Source organism: Thermobia domestica, chromosome 8, assembly GCF_964235325.1.
Source record: "Thermobia domestica chromosome 8, izTheDome1.hap1.1, whole genome shotgun sequence".
Classification (NCBI taxonomy): domain Eukaryota; kingdom Metazoa; phylum Arthropoda; class Insecta; order Zygentoma; family Lepismatidae; genus Thermobia; species Thermobia domestica.
Window position 1 is genome coordinate 276,222,544 of NC_137461.1, and position 23,878 is coordinate 276,246,421.

Consider the following 23,878-nt stretch of genomic DNA (forward strand, 5'->3'; position numbering starts at 1 on the left):
CAGCTCAGAGGCCATTTTACACTGGATATCCAACAACAACAATGGAAAGGATTTGGGAAGGTATCGGCCAGGGCCTGTTTAGAAGGTACCATCCCGGCATTTGCCTGGTAGGACTGAGGGAAACCCTGGAAAACCTCAGTCAGGATGGTCGGCGGCGGGAATCGAACCCACGACCTCCCGAATGCGAAGTTCGGGACACAATTATAACAAAAGGAGTTCCAAAATTCTAGTTGCTAGTTTTCCATATCTTTGCGGCCAATTATATGAGCAATATGTGAGGTTTATCACAAAACACTATGGTAAATAAATTATTGTATTTGATGGTTATGATGGTCGACCTAGCGAGAAGGATATAAAACAGTAGACATGAACAAAGAAACCATGAATGCGCGTATCATTGAGGATGACATCACGTTGTTCGTTTATCTCAACATGAATTTCTTTCTAACACAAAGAACAAATCCGAATTGATATCACTTCTGACGAAATATCCCGAGAAATCTGGTTGTACCGTACATCAATCACCTGGAGATGCACAAACATTAGTTGTGTTAATCGCAACAAATCTTGCAAAATCTGGCTCGTCAGTAGTAGTGGGAGAAGATTAAGATATTTTGGTTCTGATGGTAGCACTTGGAACAGCCAAGACTTACATGTTTATTCCTGGCTCGAAGCAACCACATAAGGTATACAGCAGTACCAAACTTCAGGGAGCATTGGGCGATATGGTGGACTGCATTTTATTTCTGCATGCCTTCACTGGTTGTGATACAACTTCTGCTCCACACAGTAAAGGGAAGAAAGTTGGGTACAAAATACTGGGAAAAAATTAACTGCGTCGAGAAATGCATGTTTTCAACAACTCAACATCATCTGCTGATGATGTGGCAGCTGTTGGAGAAAAATGTTCTTATAGATGTGAGGAGAAAGAAAATCTGGATTGCACAAGATTCTGCATGTACAGAAAGATTGTACCCAAACAACGCATTAATGACACTTTCAACTTAGCAGTACTATCTCCAACAAGAACTGCAAATTACCATAGTCTCCATGTGTTCTATCAAGTTCAGCAGAGGAAAAATCAAAAGATGACTTCAATTAAATAGGACTAGAGATTTTGTGGTGATGCCTTCTTTCTCTAACAACATTTGAACAACCTGTTCCAGAGAATTGTTAAATTTTATAGCATCCAATTGCTAGGCGAACTGAGGAAACAATTGTGTTTGCAAAAGAAGAGAGCTAGATTATATATGATTTTGTGGGTAGAGTAATGGACACAGATGTGGTAATAGTACTACTTTAATTGAAGATACAGATGAAGGAAGTGATGTTGAAGCTGTCTCCAAAACAAACTTCTTTGATGAGGAAGTTAATGAAAACTGTGCACATTCAACTGCAAAACGCCATCGAGGAAAGTAACTCTCAAAATACACTAGTATATTTAGAACTTTCGTTTAATTTCCGTTATTGTCGCAAGGCTTTTTACTTTGCCATATACATTCATCAGAAGTTGAATTAGAGACAGCAGGAAAGTTGCAGAAACCGCCCTGCAGATGCTCCACCAGTGCATATGAATAAAATGCATCGCGAGGGTACTGCTGCCGTGTACTTCCTCTCTCGGTGTCCGTATTAATGCAGTGTGTGATAGGCAAGACGAAGGACCTGAGTGCACTTGACCGTGGTCAAATCGTAGGGGTCACCCGACTGGGTGTCTCGATTTCGGAAGTGGCTGCGGCACTCGGATATTCAAAGGCAACTGGGTCAAGGGTGTATTGTGAGTACCTGGCTTCCGATAAAACCGAACACACGGGCAAACTGCGGTCAGGGGCGTGTGACAGGGGTAGACGCTGAGTGGCCCGCATCGTAACAGTCGATAGACGAGCCACAGTGCGTCAAATCGCGCAGAGGTTCAATGCAAGACAACAACGCCGTGTCAGCAGCCACACAATTAGCAAAGAACTGCTCGCCATGGGATACAAAAGCCATCGACCCACACGAATATCCCTTCTAACAGTGCAACACAGGAAACAACGTCTAGCATGGGCAAAGGAACACTGCCTCTGGACCATGGAAATGTGAGAAAAGATTGTCTGGACAGTTTCACATTGGTACATACCGAAGAACCGGTAATGATGTGTCGCCAACCGAAAGAGGAAATTGATCCATCGTGACAGCAGGGAACTGTGCAGGCCGGTGGTGGTTGTATTCTCATCTGAGGCATGTTTACGTGGAGTGAAATGGGTTTCCTAACACGTGTAACATAGTCCGTCACAGGTAAACGCTATCGCGATATTGTGGACGAAAATGTCATGTCATTTGTTCAGGTGCTACTTCCCGGTGGTGAACTCATCTTGCAGTAGGACAATACGCCGGCTCACCGCTCTAGGATTGCAGGTTTGATGAGCAATCCTCTGATCTGGCAACACGGTCATCGGACCTCAATCCGATCTAACATCTGGGACGCCATGGAACGACGCCTTCAACTCTGGACCCACTTTCAACTAACCTGCAAGCTCTGTCGGAGACTTTGCAGCTGATATGGATTGAGATTCCACAACAACACTTCAGGCGCCACGTGAAGTGCCCCGGTGGGTAGCCTCCCTTATTAAAGAAAAAGGTGGTGTTACACGCTATCAGGTAGGTGTATATAATTCAACTAGTGATGAATGTATATTGTCTTCCTTTTTATAACTACAATACTTTTAAATTTAGTAGTTTAATAGATGCGCAGAAGAATCTAAGCACAATTATCAAAGCTAGTACATATAGTAAAATAGTGACAATCATGAAACAGGATATTGTATTTGCTGTAAATAGTATACAAAACGCACCTTAAATAATCCCGGTAACTTTATTTTCCTTCATTTTTAATAATTAATCCCTTGTTTAAATCACCATTTTTATTTTTTCCTAAATTTTTATTTTCAAGCACTAATAGATAAAACTTCAAAGTACATTGAACTTTTGGTAACGCCAACGCGGAAAAAGTGATCACTTATTATACAACCTATGATATTGGAAGTATAATGAAGAAAGAATGATACATTTACTTTTATAGGCTTTAGGAGCCATAAGGCAAAAACTAAGTGCTAGGGAAAATTTCAAGATGGCGTACTGCTTATTTAAAATGGCGGGAGCAAAGAAACGAGTTTTGGGACTCTTTTGGTATAATGTCAATACATATAACATATTCTAACAGGTTTAATTTTTTTAAAAATATTTAAGTTTGATAGATTTTTGTCGTAATTGCACTGGGCTAGGGATATTTATTCAAAAAGGAGGAGAACCCGCAACTGGATTTTTTTGCAGGATAACAACATCAGTAAAACATATTTCAATAGATTTCATCTTCTTTTTGAAACATTCATCTCAAACACTAATTTCAGTGGACACATAGGCTTAAATACAGAAAGTCTGGTACGAAAGTCTACTTTCAGAGTTCTTGCGAAAAGAACCCTACTCGAACTAAAAACAACCCTAGTCGTTGACCTTTGCCTTTATGTATGTCAAGGTATAGGTCCTTGTTTACTTTACTCCGATATGACAGACCGGGAAAGAGTTTGGTTGCAAGTGTGTGTTATTGAATGGGGATGTGGACATTGTTGATCACATAAATATTCAGATATTAAACAAACTACTATAAAATGTTCTCAAAAGTTATTTTATCCTTCCAAGCTACCGATTTATAACTTCCTTTAAGCATTTCGGTATCGTTGTTACAATTTTCCTGGTATAGTGTTGGGAAATATTGTTCCACGCTGACGTAATGCTTTCTCAAATCTTCTTTCACCGTAACACGTACATATTGACCATACGTTGCAATTCGTTCCAAAGATTCCCAATGGGGTTAAAGCCGCTACTATGGGATGGGGTCTTGCGCACTTTTGGGCACTATTAAAACAATCATTTCCTTACAACATATACTTTGTTTGGGATCAATATCTTGATAAAATTAGAAGTCCTCCTCATTCTCAATTTTTTGTACTTTGGTGAAGTTGTGTCCTAAGAACATTAAGATATATTTCTTTTATCAGAATCTCATCAATACACACTAACTCTCCAACGTCTGTTGAATATATATATAACCCAAACCATTACACTTCTTACTCCGTATTTTACAGTAGGCTGGAAGTTCTTGACATATATCTCTGTATTTACTTGACGAAAAACTATTATTCTACCATTATATCCATGCAGGTTTAACTTAAATTCGTCGATAAACAACACATTATCACCAATTTTGAGGTTTATCTTCGAAAGCTCTAGAAAATTTAAGTATATTTTATATTTCTTGACTTGGATAATATATTGTTTCCTCCTAGCAATTATACCATTATATTCCTCCCGTATTAACTCCATATGATACAATACACTGACCAGACAAAACATTGTTACCACCCACTACTATTTGAACGAAGTCGTTCAGCTCTACCGAATATTCGAAACTGCACATTAAGAGCATTATATTGCTTTATAATCGTACAGTAACAATTAATCACAATTATACTTACTATTAAAATATTTTATACTTACTATTAACATATGTGGTAACTTCACAATATTTTAGAATCGCAAGCAAACAAACAGAAACGTTAAGAGCACAATGAAGCCGGATTCATTCTATTACTTGCCTGTTCGAATACTTTCCTCTACTAGAAACAAGTATCAAAAGTAGCACACACTTTTGCTAGAAAGATTCTAGACTAAATTTATGTGATACAAAAAGTTGGCTGCCATGATAATTTAACCAGTTTTAACACCAGTACCAACCTGTAACATTTGCTTTTCCTTTGTTCACGTGTCTCATTGTTACTGCCCTGTCATGATACTTTTTTCTATTAGATACCTATGTCAAACACACTCTACATTCTCATTTGTGGGAATATAAAGCCTAGATTGAAGTGTAATATTATAGCCTTTTCCACTTAAAAATGTACGATCTGAAATATAGCGGAATTCAAGATTGCTTACACGGTGACCACACTCCAAATTAGTGCCGTTTTTGCAATAATACCAATTGCAACATTTTATTTTCCTCCATCCACGCGTGTCGTTATTATTGTTCTGTCCCAATACTTTTGACTAACCTTGTATGAAGATCCACATGTATGTTCTCACAGCAAAATTAAGGAAAGTTTTCAAGAGAATATTATTTATTCATATAATATGTTTTTATACTTTGATCCAGGGGCAGAAATGGAATTTTAAAACTAAGGGAACAGTCATTAATAGATAAAATCAGATTGGACTATGTTCTGAGAATATAAACTCAGAGAGACGCGGGTGAACGCAAAACTTTCGTCGAGAACCGACTTAAGCGATAGCGATTGTTGCAGAACAAACAGTAACCAAACAAAATTAAGATCACCATTGAAGTTTCCTTTTTGTTTCCAATAAGCACTGATATTCTTCCTTCTGTTGGACAAACACTTCTAATTACTAAGGAGACACTATCCCTTAATGCATCTTTGATTTCCACTCTTGTTTTGATTTCAGCCTTTCTGACTGTGGGACCATTTCTACCCGGGCCCTTTTGACTCGAGCAATTTTGTCGTGGGGCCTTTTTGGCACAGGGAGCTCCCTCGTGGCTAAGCGGTTAGCGTACGCGCCTTTGGCGTGGGAGTCCCGGGTTCGATTCCCGGCGGGAGCTCATGTGGTTCGGATTCCACGTTAATCAGTAGGTCCACGTCTCATATAGCCTCGCTGCTGAAAGGGACGCTAAACTAAAATCAACTCACCTTTTGGCACAGGCCTTTTTTCTTGAGCCCTTTTGTCTCGGGGCCATTTTGACTCTGACCTTCCTGTCCTCGTCTTTTTGTCCAGGCTCTTCTGATATGAAGCCACTTTCTCCACGTTCCTTTATCAAATCACAATTTAGCATTTTCTATGCAAACAATTTAGCAGTTTCCTTTTCAAAACTCAACAAAAAGCTTAAAAGTGAATTCCCTTTATTAATCTCCAAATGTTTAATAATATGATCTAATAATAAAATACAATGTGTATATCGTATAAAATAAAAAACAGCAACAAAAATATAATTGTAGTTTCTACATACGTATTTACAGTGTTAGTGTCAGTTTCAGCTTTTAAATATTAGATTATCGTTTATCCATTTTCATCTATTTCCACTTTACACTCAACTGTTACAAATGTTATAATAACGAAAATACAATGAAGAGCAGGATTGAAAGAGAGTTAACGTGGCCCAGTATTTTTCAACCTTTTGTGATTTAAAATGTAGATTTCTATGAGCTGTGACCACTTTTGATTTCTGGAACCTGCCGCTTCAAGATCAAATTAGGGGCAAAAGTAAAAAGTGGGACCATTTTGGCAATGCGGACCAATGACTGCTTGGACGAAATAGGTATCGTTTGATTCGTATTCACACGTACAGAAATAATTGATGTGCCATTTTCTTAAATTCTATTTCGACCCCGAAAATTTACAAAAATCCGGGATTTTGAGCAATGTGGACCACGGATCAACTGGAACGAAATGGTTGTCATTCGATTCGTACCTACACGTATATGAAGAATTGATATGCCATTTTCACAAAAATTATACGTTGACTCCGAAAATTAATGAAAATCCAGGATTTTCGGGGTCAGAGTAGAATTTTTTGAAAAATGCTATAAGAATTATCCATGTACGTGTGAATACGAATGGAATGACCCCCATTTCGTCCTAGTCGGTCATTGATCCGCATTGCCTAAACGTTCCCACTTTTTTTATTTTTGACCGCTAATTTGACCTCGAAGCGGTCGATTCCAGAAATCAAAAGTAGTGCCATTGGACAAAGCACATTCAAATCTACATTTTAAACCCAAAAGTGTTGAAAAATACGGGGTCAGGGTATTTCGTTTTTAACCGAATAGTAGTTATACCAAATTCTGATAGCTACATCTAAAAACTTTCTTTATTCCGTTTTTGGACGGCATTTTATGCCGTGACAAGTTAATTATACTGGTGATTACTTATAACTAGAAACCGCATATTTAGGCATTAAAAACCTGGAAAATAGGAGGCAAATAGGCACTAAAGATGTTTAAAATAGGCAGTAAAATAGGCACTAAAATGTAACTCGAAATAATGGTGATAAATACTCAATACCATTAAAAAATAGATTCAAGTCATAGATAATGTTCAAAGAATATAAAAGCATACTTCTCTGCAGATATTTTGTTTTACTGTATATTTAAAAACCAAGCTTAATATATATAAACCAGAGTTTTGCAAAAGCAATAGTTTCAGTCGATTTTCTGAAGGTTCAAGGTAAACGATTCCCCAAGCAAGGTAATAATCTTCATTCACACCAAAATGCCTAAAGGCATTAAAAATTTCAAATTTAATTCAAATGTAGTGGTAGTTACTGGTGCATAACACTAAAAAAAAAAAAATCCTGAATCCTGCTCTATATTATAAAATGAATGAGGATTAATACCTTGCTTGGGGAATCGTTTTCCTTGAATCTTCAGAAAATCGACTTAAATTATTGCTTTTGCAAAACTCTTGATTTCTTTTAAGCTCCAAACGAAAACATGACGGCAGAAAGTTATGGATACTGTATTTTCACTGCTAGCTTCTCATTTCAGAAAGTGTATATTTACAACAAAGGGGAGTGCGTGTGCCCCGATGCACGCCATAAATCCGGCCATATATAGGCCTATATATAGTAATGTACCACGTGCTTCTGTTTATAAACATCTATCGTATCCATATGTGCGTTATTTATATTATAAAACTTATATATTTTTCCCATGAAGGCTTATTTTTAAGAAAATGTTTAGAATAGGCTACATTAAGTACTAAAGCAATTATTTAGGCATTAAGCGACGAAATAGGCAAAATAAAATTGGCTTAAATCGAAAGTATAACCCTCCATATAGACTTTAAATGTTTTGATCATATCTTTAATAATAAAGAATAAACGTTTTGCCTAGCATCCGGTCTCTACTTATAACCCACGAAACGTCAACAGGTCTGTGAGACCAGTGATTACGTATTATGTATTAATATGCATATTACGGGTTGAGCTTTAAAATTAACCAAGTCTGCGTGCTCATGTTTGTGTATGGCAAGTATTCAGTTCCTGTTTGCTTAAAAGGAATTGAGACTCTAGTTTCTGATTTTTTTTTTATAGCAAGCGTTGAGTTCTCTAGATGCAAGTAAAATGAATGCAACTCTAGATACAGCCACAACAAAAGTTGAATTAAGTACAACTTGAATTTAAAAAATATTCCTATGAGATTGTAATGACATGTATTATTGCATATTCATCATAATATACGTATATGCTACGAAGGTGTACAGTAATTTTTTTCTTATTTACAGTCCATTGTCCAAACCTTTTTCGGTTTGGGGCTGATAGGAGGTCCTACAATTGGTGGTGCTTTGTATCAGGTATGTTATGCATAACTGTGGTTTGCTATTTCCTGAAAATGTATGCTATTTGTAATTATTATTTTATATGTAAAGGAAAAACCAATGCATGAAACAAATTGTAAAATGAAAATTAATTTTAAAATGAAAAGCGTAATAATTATTTTCTTTATTTTCTTAAATACGTATGGAAACTAATGCTCTGACATTTCCGGTAAGTTCATTTTATGATGTTATATATATATATATATATATATATATATATATATATATATATATATATATATATATATATATATATATATATATATATATATGAACCTTCTTGATACCGCACAGTTTGGCTGTAGTCCACTCAGTTAGTTTCGGAATGGAGGCTTCGAAAAAGAAATCATGTGCTGGTTCTTTTCTTGTTAACGGTTAAAATGACGTCACGTAAATAACAAAATTTCTCGAAGTTCTGTCGAGTATAATAATTTGACCGACACATGTACCGGGCCGCTACCATGTTTAACGTTGAAAGTAGGTAGCCCAGATCATATGTCTTTTGGGACATTCGCCATAGCTATTGATGCTGGGAATAAGGAGGCAGACAATTCATTAAAGCATATCATAACGATCCATGTTTTATGTTTTCGGCAAGAGTCGTGGTACCTAATCTATTCGTATAAACGTTTCAGTAGCGGTGATCAGAGATTTCGTAAACGTAACCCGATAGCAGAAGTTGAAAGTACGTAGTTCTCATCATATTTTGATTTAGTAAGATCTCGTTCCAGTCACAGATTAACTTCAGTCAGTTTTGTTTGTGATTATCCGTTCAATGCTGTATGATCATCTCATCTAAAATAGGTATCTGTCTATTATTTATCTTCTTTGATTATTACTTACCATGAATTCTGTATGGCGTCATCATATTGGACACGATTCCTCCTCATACACCTAACACGCAGGCAATCACGGGTACACTTACTTCTGTTGTTCTTCTAGGGGCTGCGGTGGCTCAGTAGAAGACCGTTCACCTCCAGTGCGTGGGGTTCCTGGTTCGATCCCAGCTCGCTCCAAATAGTCTTTGTCGTAGACAAACACCGTGCGTGTGGGTTTTCTCGGGGTTGTCCCATTTCCTCCACTTTCTTCATTCCACCATTGCATTCGTTTCTCATCATCACCGTCTCCATTAGCCTAGCCAGCATAACCATGGGAAGTAAAAGTGAAAGATTACATTTGATTTTTCACTTGTGTTCTTCTTCTGTTAAGTGCCGCAAACGCGACGCAAAATAATAATAATAATAATAACAAAACGTTGTTACTGTCTACTTGCTTCAACTAACCTTGCACTCACAATTTGTCCTTCTCAAATTTGTAGATTTCTTCCATTTTGCGCTACGAATATCTGACCATTTAAAATTTTCAAGTTGACCCCACGTACCCCTATATGGGGTCTCTGGAGTGGGCCTTTTATAGCTCAAAACTCACGCCCCTTAAAATAATGATGGGCGTATTTTTGCGTTTTCTCATATTTGCAGTCGTTTCGACGATATACGAGGTGGCAACTGACTTTATGGACAACCTGTATATAAGTACCTTGTTTCTATGGCTGGAACAGATTAATTACATGAATTTTATATGGAAAAATGATTTCCCTTCGCTAACAGAGTTACGGAATGATTTAAGTTCGTGGTCCGTGGTCCACTGTATTTACTTTAGTATGTTTAGAAGAATTTTCATTGTAATTTCGAGTGAATAATAAACCCACCATTTTGTAGGTTGGAGGATTCGCACTGCCTTTCACAGTAATGGGATTGTTCCTGTTTATCGTAGGAGTACTAACGCTCGTTGTAATGCCCAAACAAAGGCAAGTGGTAGTGGAAACTAAACACCAAGGTATGTTATTAGTAAACACATAATTGACACTAAGGAATAAAATGTAGTAGCTTAATCCATGGCATTTCAATTTGGAAAAGATAGGTTTTGGTTGATTTATCACCATATTGATTATTATCCAGTGACGGCTCCTGAGGGAAGTCAAAAACTAAACTTTTATCCCTTGATGCTAATGTAGGAAAACTTTCAAAATATATTAATTTTTTACTGTAGTCATGTTCTTCTTTCCTTTATTACTATTTTTGTTCTTGGTATTAGTAATTGGGAAGGCTTTGTGGCTATGACTGCATGGTCCGTTATAATGACGGTTATTTCAAGAAGCAGTATCGGCATTTGGGTGGCAAAATTGGGAAATAAAGATTTTACACAAAGTGGGCGCAAGGATTGTGGTTTGGAAACCTGATAATATAATACTCGCCACGTATAGTATGTTCTGTTTTGGCGGGTTACTCATTAGCCAGGCACTATAAATACAAAACTCAGATTATCGTCCAATAAAATATCTTAACCTACTTCATTTTTAAGTAAATTTATAAATGTCTCCTGATAATAACAACCTATATCTTTCATGGCCTCGATTAATACACTAACTATCTAAGTATTATACTTCCCTTAAAACCATCCTTAACTAGGATGCTCTTTTTAGGATAAAATTTTTAGGTTAGGGGAAGGATAAAATTTAGTTTGAATTTTATTAAGATCATTCGACGGTGTTAAGGTATACCGTAACCCCCACAAAGGTCGTAACCCTAAAAAAATTGAAAATATGAATTTCTATTTTATTCAGTTCACTATAGGTCAAGCCATATATATATTGTAAGCTTGTGTGTATTATTAAAGCAAATAACCACTTTTCATACTTGTGTCTTGCAAGGGTGTAAACGGAAGTTAGAGGTTGTTTTCTTGCTCTCCTAAAAAAGATGGAAGTGAGGCTTACGACGTTTTACCTTGACACCGTCGATCACAAAAATACATAGGTTGAACACAAAGTAGTGGAAACACTATTCTCACGTCGAGTGTTTTGTTTTAGCAATACAAGAGTACCATAGCTGATAAGGGAATGTCCGGTGATGAAGTGGCAAGTGCTAATGACTTTGTGTTATTCAATCAAAGGCAACAGTGTCGTAAAATAGAAGAGGAAAGTAGAAGCGCCATTGCAATATGTTTCGGAAAGACGAACACTTGCGACGATCAAAATTGAAGTGCAACATGAATGCAGTGTACAATAATGTTTTCAGGGACTCCGTAAGGGCTTTTTCGCCAAAATGACGATATCACTCACGGGTAGCACTACAACACAAGAGAAGCCGTCATCTATGGCATATGACGGTTCCTGCGGGGCATAGACACGTTGACAGTATACGATAACTTCCACCTGTGTAGCAGAAGATTATAGAGATGGAAGGCGATTAATATTGAAGGAATGTACACTAACAAGTATTCTTCTGTACATGATGGCAGGTACGATATTATAACAACGTTGCCATTACTTTTCTCCAGCCCTCGTATAAAGTAGATATTTACAATTCCGTAGATGTCATTTGAGTTTAGTGTCCCTTTGAGCAACGCGACTACGTGAGACGTGGACCTATAGCTTAACATGAAATCTGAACCACATGAGTTTTCGCCGGGAATCGAATCCGGGTCTCCCACACTAGTAGAATATACAAGTTGTGTTTTTATCTCATTTATCTGTGAATGCAAGTGCGGATACAGATAGAGCTGCTGCGGATGTGAGATGATGTAGATATATTCACCCAGATTTCTAGTTGCATTAAACAGCGGTCGTGGAAGACTGGTCGCATAAACCATCACAGTACTTAACTGTGCCTTCAAGAAACATTTTAAAAGAAATATAATTTACACAAAGTTTTTAACAATTATTTATAAAATTTTAACCATTTGATATTAACATTTATACGTGGGTTTGCCTTCAAAATTATACAAAACAAATAATTTCGTTATTTTATTTTATTTTGAGTTTTTTCTCCCCGTTTCTGCCGCCCTTTTCCAAAATGCTCTCGTGTGCGATTGTAAATGTGGCACATGCCTCAGGCTGGCCTTGATGGTAGTCTTTGAAGCTGTTTCCTCTACCACCACCTGAAAATAAAGTGAAATTAAAGATTAATAATAACAGTAAAAACGAAAGACAAAGTGTGGACACATTATTTTTTTTTAATTTTTAAACTTTTCTATTGATTTCCTATTTCTTGTAGTCGCACTGAATGATTACAATTAACATACACAGTAATAACACGACAATAACCGAGACTAAAACTATAAAACCCATAAAGTGAGGCGAAGTTTCTATTGGCATATATATTATTTTTTGGATATTTTTCTTTCCTTACACACAAATAATATTCTAGAATATTAGAATATAAATATCTTAATCAACCCTTTAGTGCGCAGCTTTGCATATATACAAAGTGTATTTTGAAATGATATTGCAGTATGTAGTTTCTAGTTCGGACATACAAAAACAGCTTTGCGTATCAGCTAAGATGCCCTTTCACTAATGAAGTTCTGAATTTCCCGCTAGATGTCCTAGTAAGCCAGCGTTGGTCTCTTTGTATTACTTGCTGCACGCGGAGTTGTCATCTTGTCGTTTTTGAGCTGTCTTTCCTCGTTTAGGTGGATACAATTTTTGAGCTGTTCAGTTTTTCAGTGTTAAACAGAAGTGTAATAAGTGCAAAAGTGCAAGTACGCTGACAATTCGTTGAGTTCTATTGATTTTATCTATTATTTTTAGTGGACTTCGCAGATGTCAACGCGCAACTCTCCATAGACCCTATATGCAAACACGATAAAATATCCCATAGACCCATAATATTTGCATTATTTAAAAAAAATCTCGTGCTCCCTACATCGAAACCACACTAATTTTTTTTTTTTTTTTTTTTTTTAAAGTCAGTCTGATTGCAAAAATTGGCGCATTAAGGGGTTCATTTGAATCAGACAAAATGACACAATGAAAATGTAAAAATAATGCAGTCACCTTCTACGTTCATCGTGTTCTGTGATTAGCTTTGATATATTTAAGATGTATTATAGAGCATTTTATCACTCTAATTTGATTGTACAATATATACTGCATATATATTTTATACAGTAGTCGTATCGTTTCTCTATATTTTTATTAAGTTCTGTTCAGCGGACCCCAGGATAATGGATTTGATGTATTTTGTTCCACAGAATCCAAATTTCAAAACCCCAAGATGATTGACCGTCTTAATTCATTTTTATGGGTGAAAAACTTAAGCGATTTTGGATAGCAAGAATGCACTAAGATAGCCATACAATAAACAAAATTTCTGTCAGCGGACCCCAGGATAATGGATTTGATGTATTTTGTTCTACAGAATCTAGATTTCGAAACCCCAGGAAGATCGATCGTGTCAATTTTTTGTTATGGGCGAAAAACTTAAGCGATTTTGGATAGGGAGGATATGTGTTTTTCGCCCTAAAACAGAACTGACATGGTCAGTCGTTCTAGGGTTTCAAAATTTGGATTTTGTATAAGAAAGTACATGGAATCCATATCCTGGGATCCACTGCACAAAACTTACATTTCTCTTTCTTTCTTTCTTTCTTTCTCTCTCTCTCTCTCTCTCTCTCTCTCTCTCTCTCTCTCTCTCTCTCTCTCTCTCTCTCTCTCTCTGTCTCTCTCTCTCTCTCTCTCTCTCTCTCTCTCTGTGTGTGTGTGTGTTTGTGTGTGTGCGTGTATGTGTAGGTATGTATGTATGTATGTATGTACTGTATGTATGTATTATTAATGAAATTTGAACAAATTGGACTTTGTCGTCCTTGAGAAAACCGTCTAGAATAATAATAATAATAATAATAATAATAATATAATTTAAAAATCTTCTATTCCTTCTAGATTTTTCTAAAAAAAAATACTTATATCACATTACAGACTTGCTGAAGGCAACCAGATAAAGCAGTTTAAAATATTTTTCGTAAAGCTATTTTTTTCCTATAAACGTTTTCAGGGTTATACTCACTCAATGGTAAGATCTAACGCCTATGTGTTAATTCTAATCTACAGTTTATATATTTAATTCTTGTGATTTTTTTCTGCTAATAAATGTTTTATGTAATTAATTATTTTTATTTTTGTTTCTACAGGACTTTTGAGCGTTCTAAGAATTCCCAGTGTTCTGTTGTCTATTTACTGTACCGTGGCCACAGCCATAACTGTTGGCTTCTACGTAGCAGTATTGGAGCCACATATTAGACAGGTAAACAAGACTTTTCATGTTTGAAATGCATATTTAGTTTCCAAGCATTAGCACCTTTCTTCGCAATTGTCAAAATACGAAATAGAAATATATATATAGAAATACTAAAATTTATTTTTTCCCCATGGTATACTACTTTAAGAGCAATATGGATTAGAGTGGTTCATGTGTTTGAGTCTTCTTTTTTAACATCGTCTAATATAACTACTCTATATATGACGTTATCTTTATGAAGATAATAGGAAAAAGAAGAAACAGCATGCTTGGCCATCTTACTGGGCACTCCGATTGGATCACCGTGCTGATAGAGGGAAAGGCAGAAGGAAAACCAGGAAGAGGAAGAGCAAGGATAGAATATCTAGATGCAATTACGAAGAAAAGGCCTTATGAAAGTATAAAACAGCTCTCCCAAGCGAGAGAAAAGTTTTAAAATTTACATGTTGCCCACCAACCTATAATTGAGGTGAACAAAAACAAAATATATGACGTTATTATAGCCAGACGGTCAAATCTCACAGTTCTAAATAGGTAGTGTATCAAAGATGCTGAGCTTCCATTTTACAATTTGCATCTTGTTGTTTGTTGCTAAAACTTTAACAATATAAATTTTTAGACGTCTTATTATTATTATTATTATTATTATTATTATTATTATTATTATTATTATTATTATTATTATTATTATTATTGTTTTAATGTAAATATTCTGTTATACGTTCTAATGCAACACTGAGGAACCCACTATTAACGTGGCATCTGAACTACGATTGAAAACTAGAACCCAGTGCAAAATAAAATGAAAAATGAAATCTTTGAGTTTTACGTCCCACGGTTATGCCGGTAAGGCTAAAGGAGACGGTGATGATGAGTAAAATGGTGGTGGAATGAAGAAAGTGGGAGGAAACGGGAGAACCCCGAGAAAACCCGCGCACACGGTATTTGTCCACCACAAAGTTCACTTGGCGGGGACTGGGATCGAACCCGAGACCCCAAGCACCAGAGATGAACGCTCTACCACTGAGCCACCGCGGCCCCTAAAACCCAGTGCAGTTGGTGGGTGTGCAGAATACCATCATGTATACTCAGAGTTTTGGCCATTACCTCCACACTAGTTCTCTACCTGTCTCAGTTATCAAATTTTTGAATAACATATTGCCACGTAACAACCATTTTGTTGGTCGATATAGATTTTGGGATGATGTTCCGCCATTGTCACACACAATAGCTGTTACGATGTCGAACTTTTGTGAATTCCAACTAGAAAACGTACCTATAAAGAGGTATATTTTTACAGTTTTCACGTGTTTCTTTTAAATCACTCCACGATAACATATCAAGACCACCTTGTGTCTAATGTTTCTAGCATCTTCGTTTGTCATTGTTGGCGGCGGATCGCGATTATCCTCTTGTGTCATGAAAACACTTTTTAGGAATGGTCTATATCAAATAAAAGCTTGTTATTATAATCTGACTTCGAAAGAGGAAATAACAACATAAAAATATTGTATATAAAAAATGAAATTTTAATTTCGTAATTGGTATCATCAGTAAAATTAAAGCATTTTGTAGACTGAAATTTATCTTTTTAGATACGAGCTCTTCATTTACTACAATCTTTATGATCTCCCAATTTCCAAACGCACACTCCACGTATAAAATTTACTATATTTACGTGATCCTTATGAGCTTATACATGTTCAGACATAAAATGTAGTATATAAGGACTTACTGCTACACAGAATGTTTTAGTGTTTAGCAGAAATTCTCAAAATTCCACCTCGAATTAGGATAGAGGTAGTTTCACTCTTTTAAAAAAATAGAATTTTACTGTAGGGAGGAATTTTATGGTTTAGGGAACATATATGTTGTTTTGATATTTCCCTTCCCCTTACATTTTCACAAAAAAGTAAAAATGATCTCAATAATGGGCTACCTAATTTATGAATTAGGCGTTTTTGTTATGCCGATAATGAACTTCTTTATTGACCTCCAAGTTACCCGGACATTACAACCTATTATTTTTTTCCTCGGTGCGTGTGTTAGAGTCTAGAGTCTACTAGCTACCCTTAGCACCAGCAATAGTAGCAAGCATCACAGAAGCCTTGCATCAACCAATCGTAATATGCTACAATCATGTATGACAAAAATTAGACTGTAAACTCGATGTATGTTGAGTGACAAAAGGAGTTCAGGTTGAACACTTCTGAAGTAGAAAACAATTTTTGTGTTGTGAATTAGAATTATTTAAGTTTCTCTTTGCATTGATAACACTTTTGTATATCTGGGTGTCATTAAGCGTTAGTTATATGGTGGAAGATAATTAGTTTGTAATAGCGTAAAATATCCTAATGGAACGAGGAACGATTTTTAAGTTGATTGTCCAACGATGAAAATTTTATACAACACAAAAATCAATCTATGGCCTGCATGCAGTGCATGTAATAATTAAATACTGTTACTATGTTTTACCATTTGACTGAACACATTTATTCAACGAATCTAAGAAGAATGATGAAGATAAGGCTCTAGGAGTCGGCCCTTAATTTCTTTAAGCTAGCTCTCAATTTATATTAATACACAATAATAAAAATAATAAACCTATATAACAATGTTTCCTTTATATTTTATTATTTTTTAGTTTGATCTTTCTCCCATTGCCATGGGTGCAGTGTTTATTATATCTGGAGGAATGTATGGTATCATGGCACCAGTTGTAGGCCGGTTATGTGACTTGTGTCTTAATCCAAGGATATCAGCAGCTATTGGTAGTGTCGTTATCATAATTGGATTTTCTATTATTGGCCCAGCTCCATATATCCCGCTACCAACGTAAGTAACATTTCTACTTCCAATCTAATTTTTGTAAGTTTGCATCGTTAGGTTACGTGGATTTGGTACCTGGAGTAGATTAACAAAATATAAGAAGGAAAACCGTCTCCAAATATGATGTTTTCAATCTAAAGTGGAAGGAATTTTTTAAATCGGACGAGCCGTTTGCGCTGTGAACTCTTTATTCGCCCAATGTTAAATGAAACAGGAACGTTGCCATTTACCTGGACCCACAACATAAGTGAGGCACGGGTGTAGCCAGAGTTCTGAGTTTGCGGGGGCCATATTTGCCAATAGAATAACCCATATATATATATTGCGGACTCTTTCCCGCTCAGTCGCAGTGTTACCAGCACTGATAAAGGTCTAAATAGTTGATATATTCTATTCACTGGTTTGCCAGAATTGTTGAACATCATAAAATTAAGAAAGTAAATCTACATTCAATACTTTCTCGTAAAACAATTAAAATCCTCCTAGCCTCTGATTTGAATCGAATTTTCAGTTTTGTATGAGTCGGTTACAAAAAATGCATTCACATAGATTTTTTAGATCTTGGTACCTCAAGGCGACTATAAGGCTGGAATCACTCTAAGGATAGGAAGAACTTCGCAATGTTAACGAAGATGACGACCGGCCCCAAATGTTACTGATCTTAAACTCTTATTACTGTTCATTTAGCGTTGAAGGAATAACCTATAAATGGATTTTAAAAATAATCTTTTCTTAGAAGTATGAATAATTTCAGTTTACTGTGGATAAATTTTAATTTATTGTCGGATAAGAGCAACTTGTAACATATAATTTTAAACACATATTTGAGGGGCCAAGTAAAGATTTGAGGAGGCCGGTGCCCTCCGTGCCCCCTTTAGCTACGTCCTGGGTTCAGGTAAATGGCAACGTTGCTTTTTGATTTAACATTGGGCGCATAAAGAGTGTACAGCCCAAACGGCTTGTTCGAATTAATAAATTCCTTTACTTCAGATTGGAAACATATTTGGAGATGGTTTTACCTCTTACATTTTGTTGTAACTCTGATAATAACAGAGTTACCCTATGTCAGGGTATTTTTTGGGCACATATATATATACAGACTGTCCCATAATTCGTGTGTAAACTTTAATTTCATAGTACTCAGAACTGGTAAAAGCTAGAACTATGAAATTTGCAGGCAATTTAGAGGAAGGTCAGGAGATTTGTTTGATAGCAAAATGAGATCGCGGGTATTATTGTTTGCGGAGTTACAGGGTCAAAGGTCAAAATTCGATTTTTTCCTTATGGGATTTCAATGTTAAATAGTAGTCTCTCATGCCATTTTTTTGAATATCCATCTCCGGTAGCAAAAAATGGTATATCGACATAAATTCTGATCCGAAACAATGTGATGACGAGAAATTTGGGCAATCGTGACCCGGTGACCTCTAGCAGGTCATCTGTGACCCTTGAAGAAAAAGCTCCCTTTTCAACAGCTTATTGTACACAACTAATTCAGTTGAAGATAATGTTAAAAACACATATGCACAAAGGATCTACTGAACATCCTTTTTTAGCAAAACGAAGAGGTCAGCAATATCATCAGAGGTCAAAGGTCACGTAGTTAAAATGTCATATTTGATGTGTTAACAAATAAGAAACTGTGACATTGGAAATAATGCTTTTAAGTGCCATAGAACACATGCATAATGATCCTTTCAACGAGTGTGTATGGGCATAGGGAAAATGTCATCATAAGAGGTCAAAGGTCACGCAGTTAAAATTTCATGTCTGATGTGTTAGTAACTATGAAACTGTGACGTTTGAAAAGTGATTTGAGCTATCATGGGACACATGCATAAAAGGCCCTTCGAATTGGTGTATATGGGCATAGGAAAAAGGTCAACAATGTCATAAAAGGTCAAAGGTCACGCAGTTAAAATTTCATGTTTGATGTGTTAGTAACTATGAAACTGTGACGTTTGAAAAATGATTTGAGCTACCATGGAACATATGCATAAAAGGTCCTTCGAATTGGTGTATATGGGCATAGGAAAAAGGTCAACAATATCATAAAAGGTCAAAGGTCACGCAGTTAAAATTTCATGTCTGAAGTGCTAAGAAGTATGAAACTGCGATGTTGGAAATAAGGATTTGAGCTGCCACTGGACACATGCAGAAAAAAACTTCCAATTCGTGTGTGTGTGTGAGGTCAACAATATCGTAAAAGGTCAAAGGTCACGCAGGTAAAATTTCATGTTTGATGTGTTAGCAAGTATAAAACTGTGGCGTTTTAAATATGGATTTGAGCTTCCATAGAACACATGCAGAAAGATCCTTCCAAGGGGTGCACACGACCATAATGAAAAGGTCAATATTGCCATAAGGTGGAGAAGCCTAATTTTGTAATTGAAATGCTGCAGGCAATGGTAGGTATGTTTCTGTGATGTTTAAAACAATGATGTGCTAAACTTAAGTTCACTCTGGGTATAAGTGTCTTTGTGAAGATTTTTTCAAGGGTGTCTGGAGTTATCTGTTCAACGGCACGCTGTATCGATCGTCGAAGTTCTTCAAGTGTTACTGAAGGAGTTTTATAAACTTGTTGCTTAAGAAAGCCCCATAGAAAGAAGTCTCATGGGGCTAGATCAGGGCTTCCAGCTGGCCACTCAACATCAGAAACTATACTTATTAAACGGTTTCCAAACCTTCCTCTTAAAATTTGCAATGTTGCCTTAGTACGATGTGGTGGAGCACCATCCTGTTGAAACCACATATCATTGTGTGGATCAAGATTTAAGGGATCAAGTTCATGGAAAAGAAATTTTCGCAACATATTTTGGTATGTAAGTTGATCAACGTTTCCTTCGAAGAAAAATGGCCCTATTACAACAGTTGCTGTTATTCCCATCCACACGATAATACCACTTTGATCTGCACAGCGTTCAATTCTTTCCGCCGGTGTCTCAAACATTGCTGTCTCATACTTGCCAATATACGAACTATAAACTTCTTATTTCGTGACCTTTGACCTTTTATGACACTGTTGACCATTAATTATGCATGTATTCCATGGGCGCCTTTTTGCATGTATTCTATGGCAGGTCAAATCACTTTTCAAACGTAAAACTTTCATATTTGCTAACACAAATTATCATGTTTTAACTGCGTGACCTTTGACCTTTTATGACATTGTTAACATTTTCTAAGACCATGGACTCCCCTTGGAAGGACTTTTATCCATGTGTTCTATGCGAGCTCCAATTATTCTTTCTAACGTCACAGTTTCATACTTGTTAACATATCAAACATGACATTTTAACTGCGTGACCTTTGACCTTTTATGACATTGTTGAGCTTTTTTCTATGCCCATACACACCAATTGGAACGACGTTTATGCATATTTTCTATGGCAGCTATGGCTCCCTTATTTCCAACATCACAGTTTCATACTTGCTGATATATCAAACATGAAATTTTAACTGCGTGACCTTTGACCTTTAAGAACGTTCTTGATCTTTTTCCTGTGTCCATACACATCCGTTGGAAGGACCTTTCTGTATGTATTCTATGGCACGTCAAATCATTTTTCAAACGTCGCCGTTCCATATTTTCTAACACATCAAACATGAAATTTTAACTGCGTGACCTTTGACCTTTATAACATTGTTGACCTTTCTCCTCTGCCCATATACACCAATTCGAAGGACCTTTTATGCATGTGTCCCATGGTAGCTCAAATCACTTTTCAAACGTCACAGTTTCATAGTTACTAACACATCAAACATGAAATTTTAACTGCGTGACCTTTGACCTCTTATGATGACATTTTCCCTATGCCCATACATACTCGTTGGAAGGATCATTATGCATGTGTTCTATGGCACTTCAAAGCATTATTTCCAATGTCACAGTTTCTTATTTGTTAACACATCAAATATGACATTTTAACTACGTGACCTTTGACCTCTGATGATATTGCTGACCTCTTCGTTTTGCTAAAAAAGGATGTTCAGTAGATCCTTTGTGCATATGTGTTTTTAACATTATCTTCAACTGAATTAGTTGTGTACAATAAGCTGTTGAAAAGGGAGCTTTTTCTTCAAGGGTCACAGATGACCTGCTAGAGGTCACCGGGTCACGATTGCCCAAATTTCTCGTCATCACATTGTTTCGGATCAGAATTTATGTCGATATACCATTTTTTGCTACCGGAGATGGATATTCAAAAAAGTGGCATCTGAGACTACTATTTAACATTGAAATCCCATAAGGAAAAAATCGAATTTTGACCTTTGACCCTGTAACTCCGCAAACAATAACACCCGCGATCTCATTTTGCTATCAAACAAATCTTCTGACCTTCCTCTAAATTGCCTGCAAATTTCATAGTTCTAGCTTTTACCAGTTCTGAGTACTATGAAATTAAAGTTTACACACGAATTATGGGACAGTCTGTATATATAATATGTGCCTTCCTTGTGTTATTTTCTTTCAAAATCTTCCTTTCCATATTTTTCTTTTTACTTCTTTAACTCACGATTTCTTATAGTGCTTACGGATTGCGGTACCTCATTATTTCTTCAACCCGAGGAGTTCAAAGTTTTGTTGTTAATATATTATCCTCGACCACTAGTTCTTGGATTCCTTCTTTCCACGTTTAAACATTATGCTTTCGTATGAACCGATTTTTTATGTGTTTGTCAAGTGTACATTACCCAATCTTGTCTTCTCTATTTTCCTTAGAGTTACGAGTTAGTTTGGCATTAATGTTATCCAACACCACATTGTGATAAAACGAAACATCAGCCTCGAATAAAGTTTTCGCAGTTAATTAAGTTATTTCGATATTTGTACTGGACCATAACATAATCCATTTGATATATATTTCTTCAAAAATTGACCAGTCTCTCTGCAGTCCCATACAGTGGCGGATGCAGGGGGTCGATCGAGGCGATGCCCCCCCAAATCTTCTTAATTTTATATATATAAATAAAACCCATCCCAAACTCTGGACCTCTTAAAGTTAGTTCTAAGTAGCAGTATTCCAACCCACCGCCCCCCAGAAGTCCGCCCCTGGTCCCATATCTCCCGCTGAACCGTAACTGCTACAATGTTAAAAGGTAGCTGGAAACTATGACAGAAAATCACAGAAGAATAGAGAAGACAATAACTGATAATTGTTTCTTTCTACAATATTAACCTTACCATTTTGTGTCACAGTTACGGCGAACATGTTGCTTTCGACTTATTTGACTATCGTAAGAAAACATTAAAGAACGTAGTTTTACTCTTTCCCCACATAAGTTAGAAATAGAGTAGGAAAAGTATTCATTAACAAGAAGCCTAAACTAGAGGTATGCGGGACCGTGGCAAACCTTTATGGTCCCCTCTTCTGGTCTATATAACTGACAATTGACATTCTTACAAATTTACAATAGTTGAGTTACCATATTCTTATATGGCGTGCGTTAGAATAAGTACCTCTAAATATAATTTATATGCAGAAAGTATAGAATATATTTCTGAGCTATTGTGTTTTATTAATGTATTGTAGTGTTCTGTAATATTTTTGATAGCTAGAAATTCCTTTCCTCTTGTGTATCGCCTTCAGAAAAAATGTTTATTAGATTATTTCTTCGAAATCCAACTTCCTAGGCAGGGACTGCTCGATGCTCTAATCCGTTCAATCTTTCTTGATCTTTCTTTTCTTTTCTTTTTATTTATTTTTTAAATATTTTAAATGAACGCTCCGCACTAGCAGTTGTGATATGAATTGTCAGATGTAACATAAAAGTTATAGACAATTCCCGCAAACTGAATGGAAGGAAATGGTTTTTCACTATGCGAACGAAAGCTAGTTCACTGAGTGTTGTCATTTTCGAGATCTCATTAATTACTAAGTGCCGATCGAATACTTAAATTTACGTGTTGTTACGGTAATAACTTAAGAATAAAATTCTTTGATATAATCATAAAAATGAATACCATAAGTTTAATGTCTTTAATGGTGAAAACATTTTCTTGAAAGAAATAAAATAATAGAAGTTCTATCAAGTCACAGATAGACCCCTTCATCTCGTGAGTTTCTGGACAAATCTCAGTTCAGCTACCGCATAGTAATGCCCATTGGCACTAAGTTTTCTAAATGCATTCAGTAGTTTGCCACTTGCTACAGACTTAAGAAACATGAAAAAGATTTATTCTAACTTCTAGTGATGAAAAAAAACAGTACTCACTTACTTATTTTAACACATAATCAATCATTCAGAGAACAGTACGTAGGAATTATCATATAAAGCTGACATTTATGTACGATACTACTCGTGTTATATTAATTTTTATTAACATTGCATAAATAATCTTTGAAGTCATAATTCCTTTTCTTACACAAAAACTTGAGCTTTTTGTCGAAGTCTTTATGGTTTGAACATCTTTTAAGCATGTGAGCAACTTATTGAATAGCTTTCCGTACATTTCATGAATTATTTTAGTGAAAGTAGAGTTTCTATATAATTAGTGTAAATTGTTCTTTCTATTTTGTATTATATGAAAGTAATTAATTAACGTGAGC

General features: G+C 36.0%; 1 protein-coding gene across 1 annotated transcript in view; it reads left to right on the plus strand.

Annotated features, from left to right (window-relative positions):
- The window catches only part of LOC145693643 (MFS-type transporter SLC18B1-like), a 155,071-nt gene that overhangs the window by 118,437 nt on the left and 12,756 nt on the right, over positions 1-23,878 (plus strand). The window contains exons 5-8 of the mRNA XM_081769832.1: positions 8,332-8,400; positions 10,143-10,260; positions 14,392-14,504; positions 17,143-17,333. Of these exons, the coding sequence (XP_081625958.1) occupies positions 8,332-8,400; positions 10,143-10,260; positions 14,392-14,504; positions 17,143-17,333 (491 nt within the window). The remainder of the gene's footprint in view (positions 1-8,331; positions 8,401-10,142; positions 10,261-14,391; positions 14,505-17,142; positions 17,334-23,878) is intronic.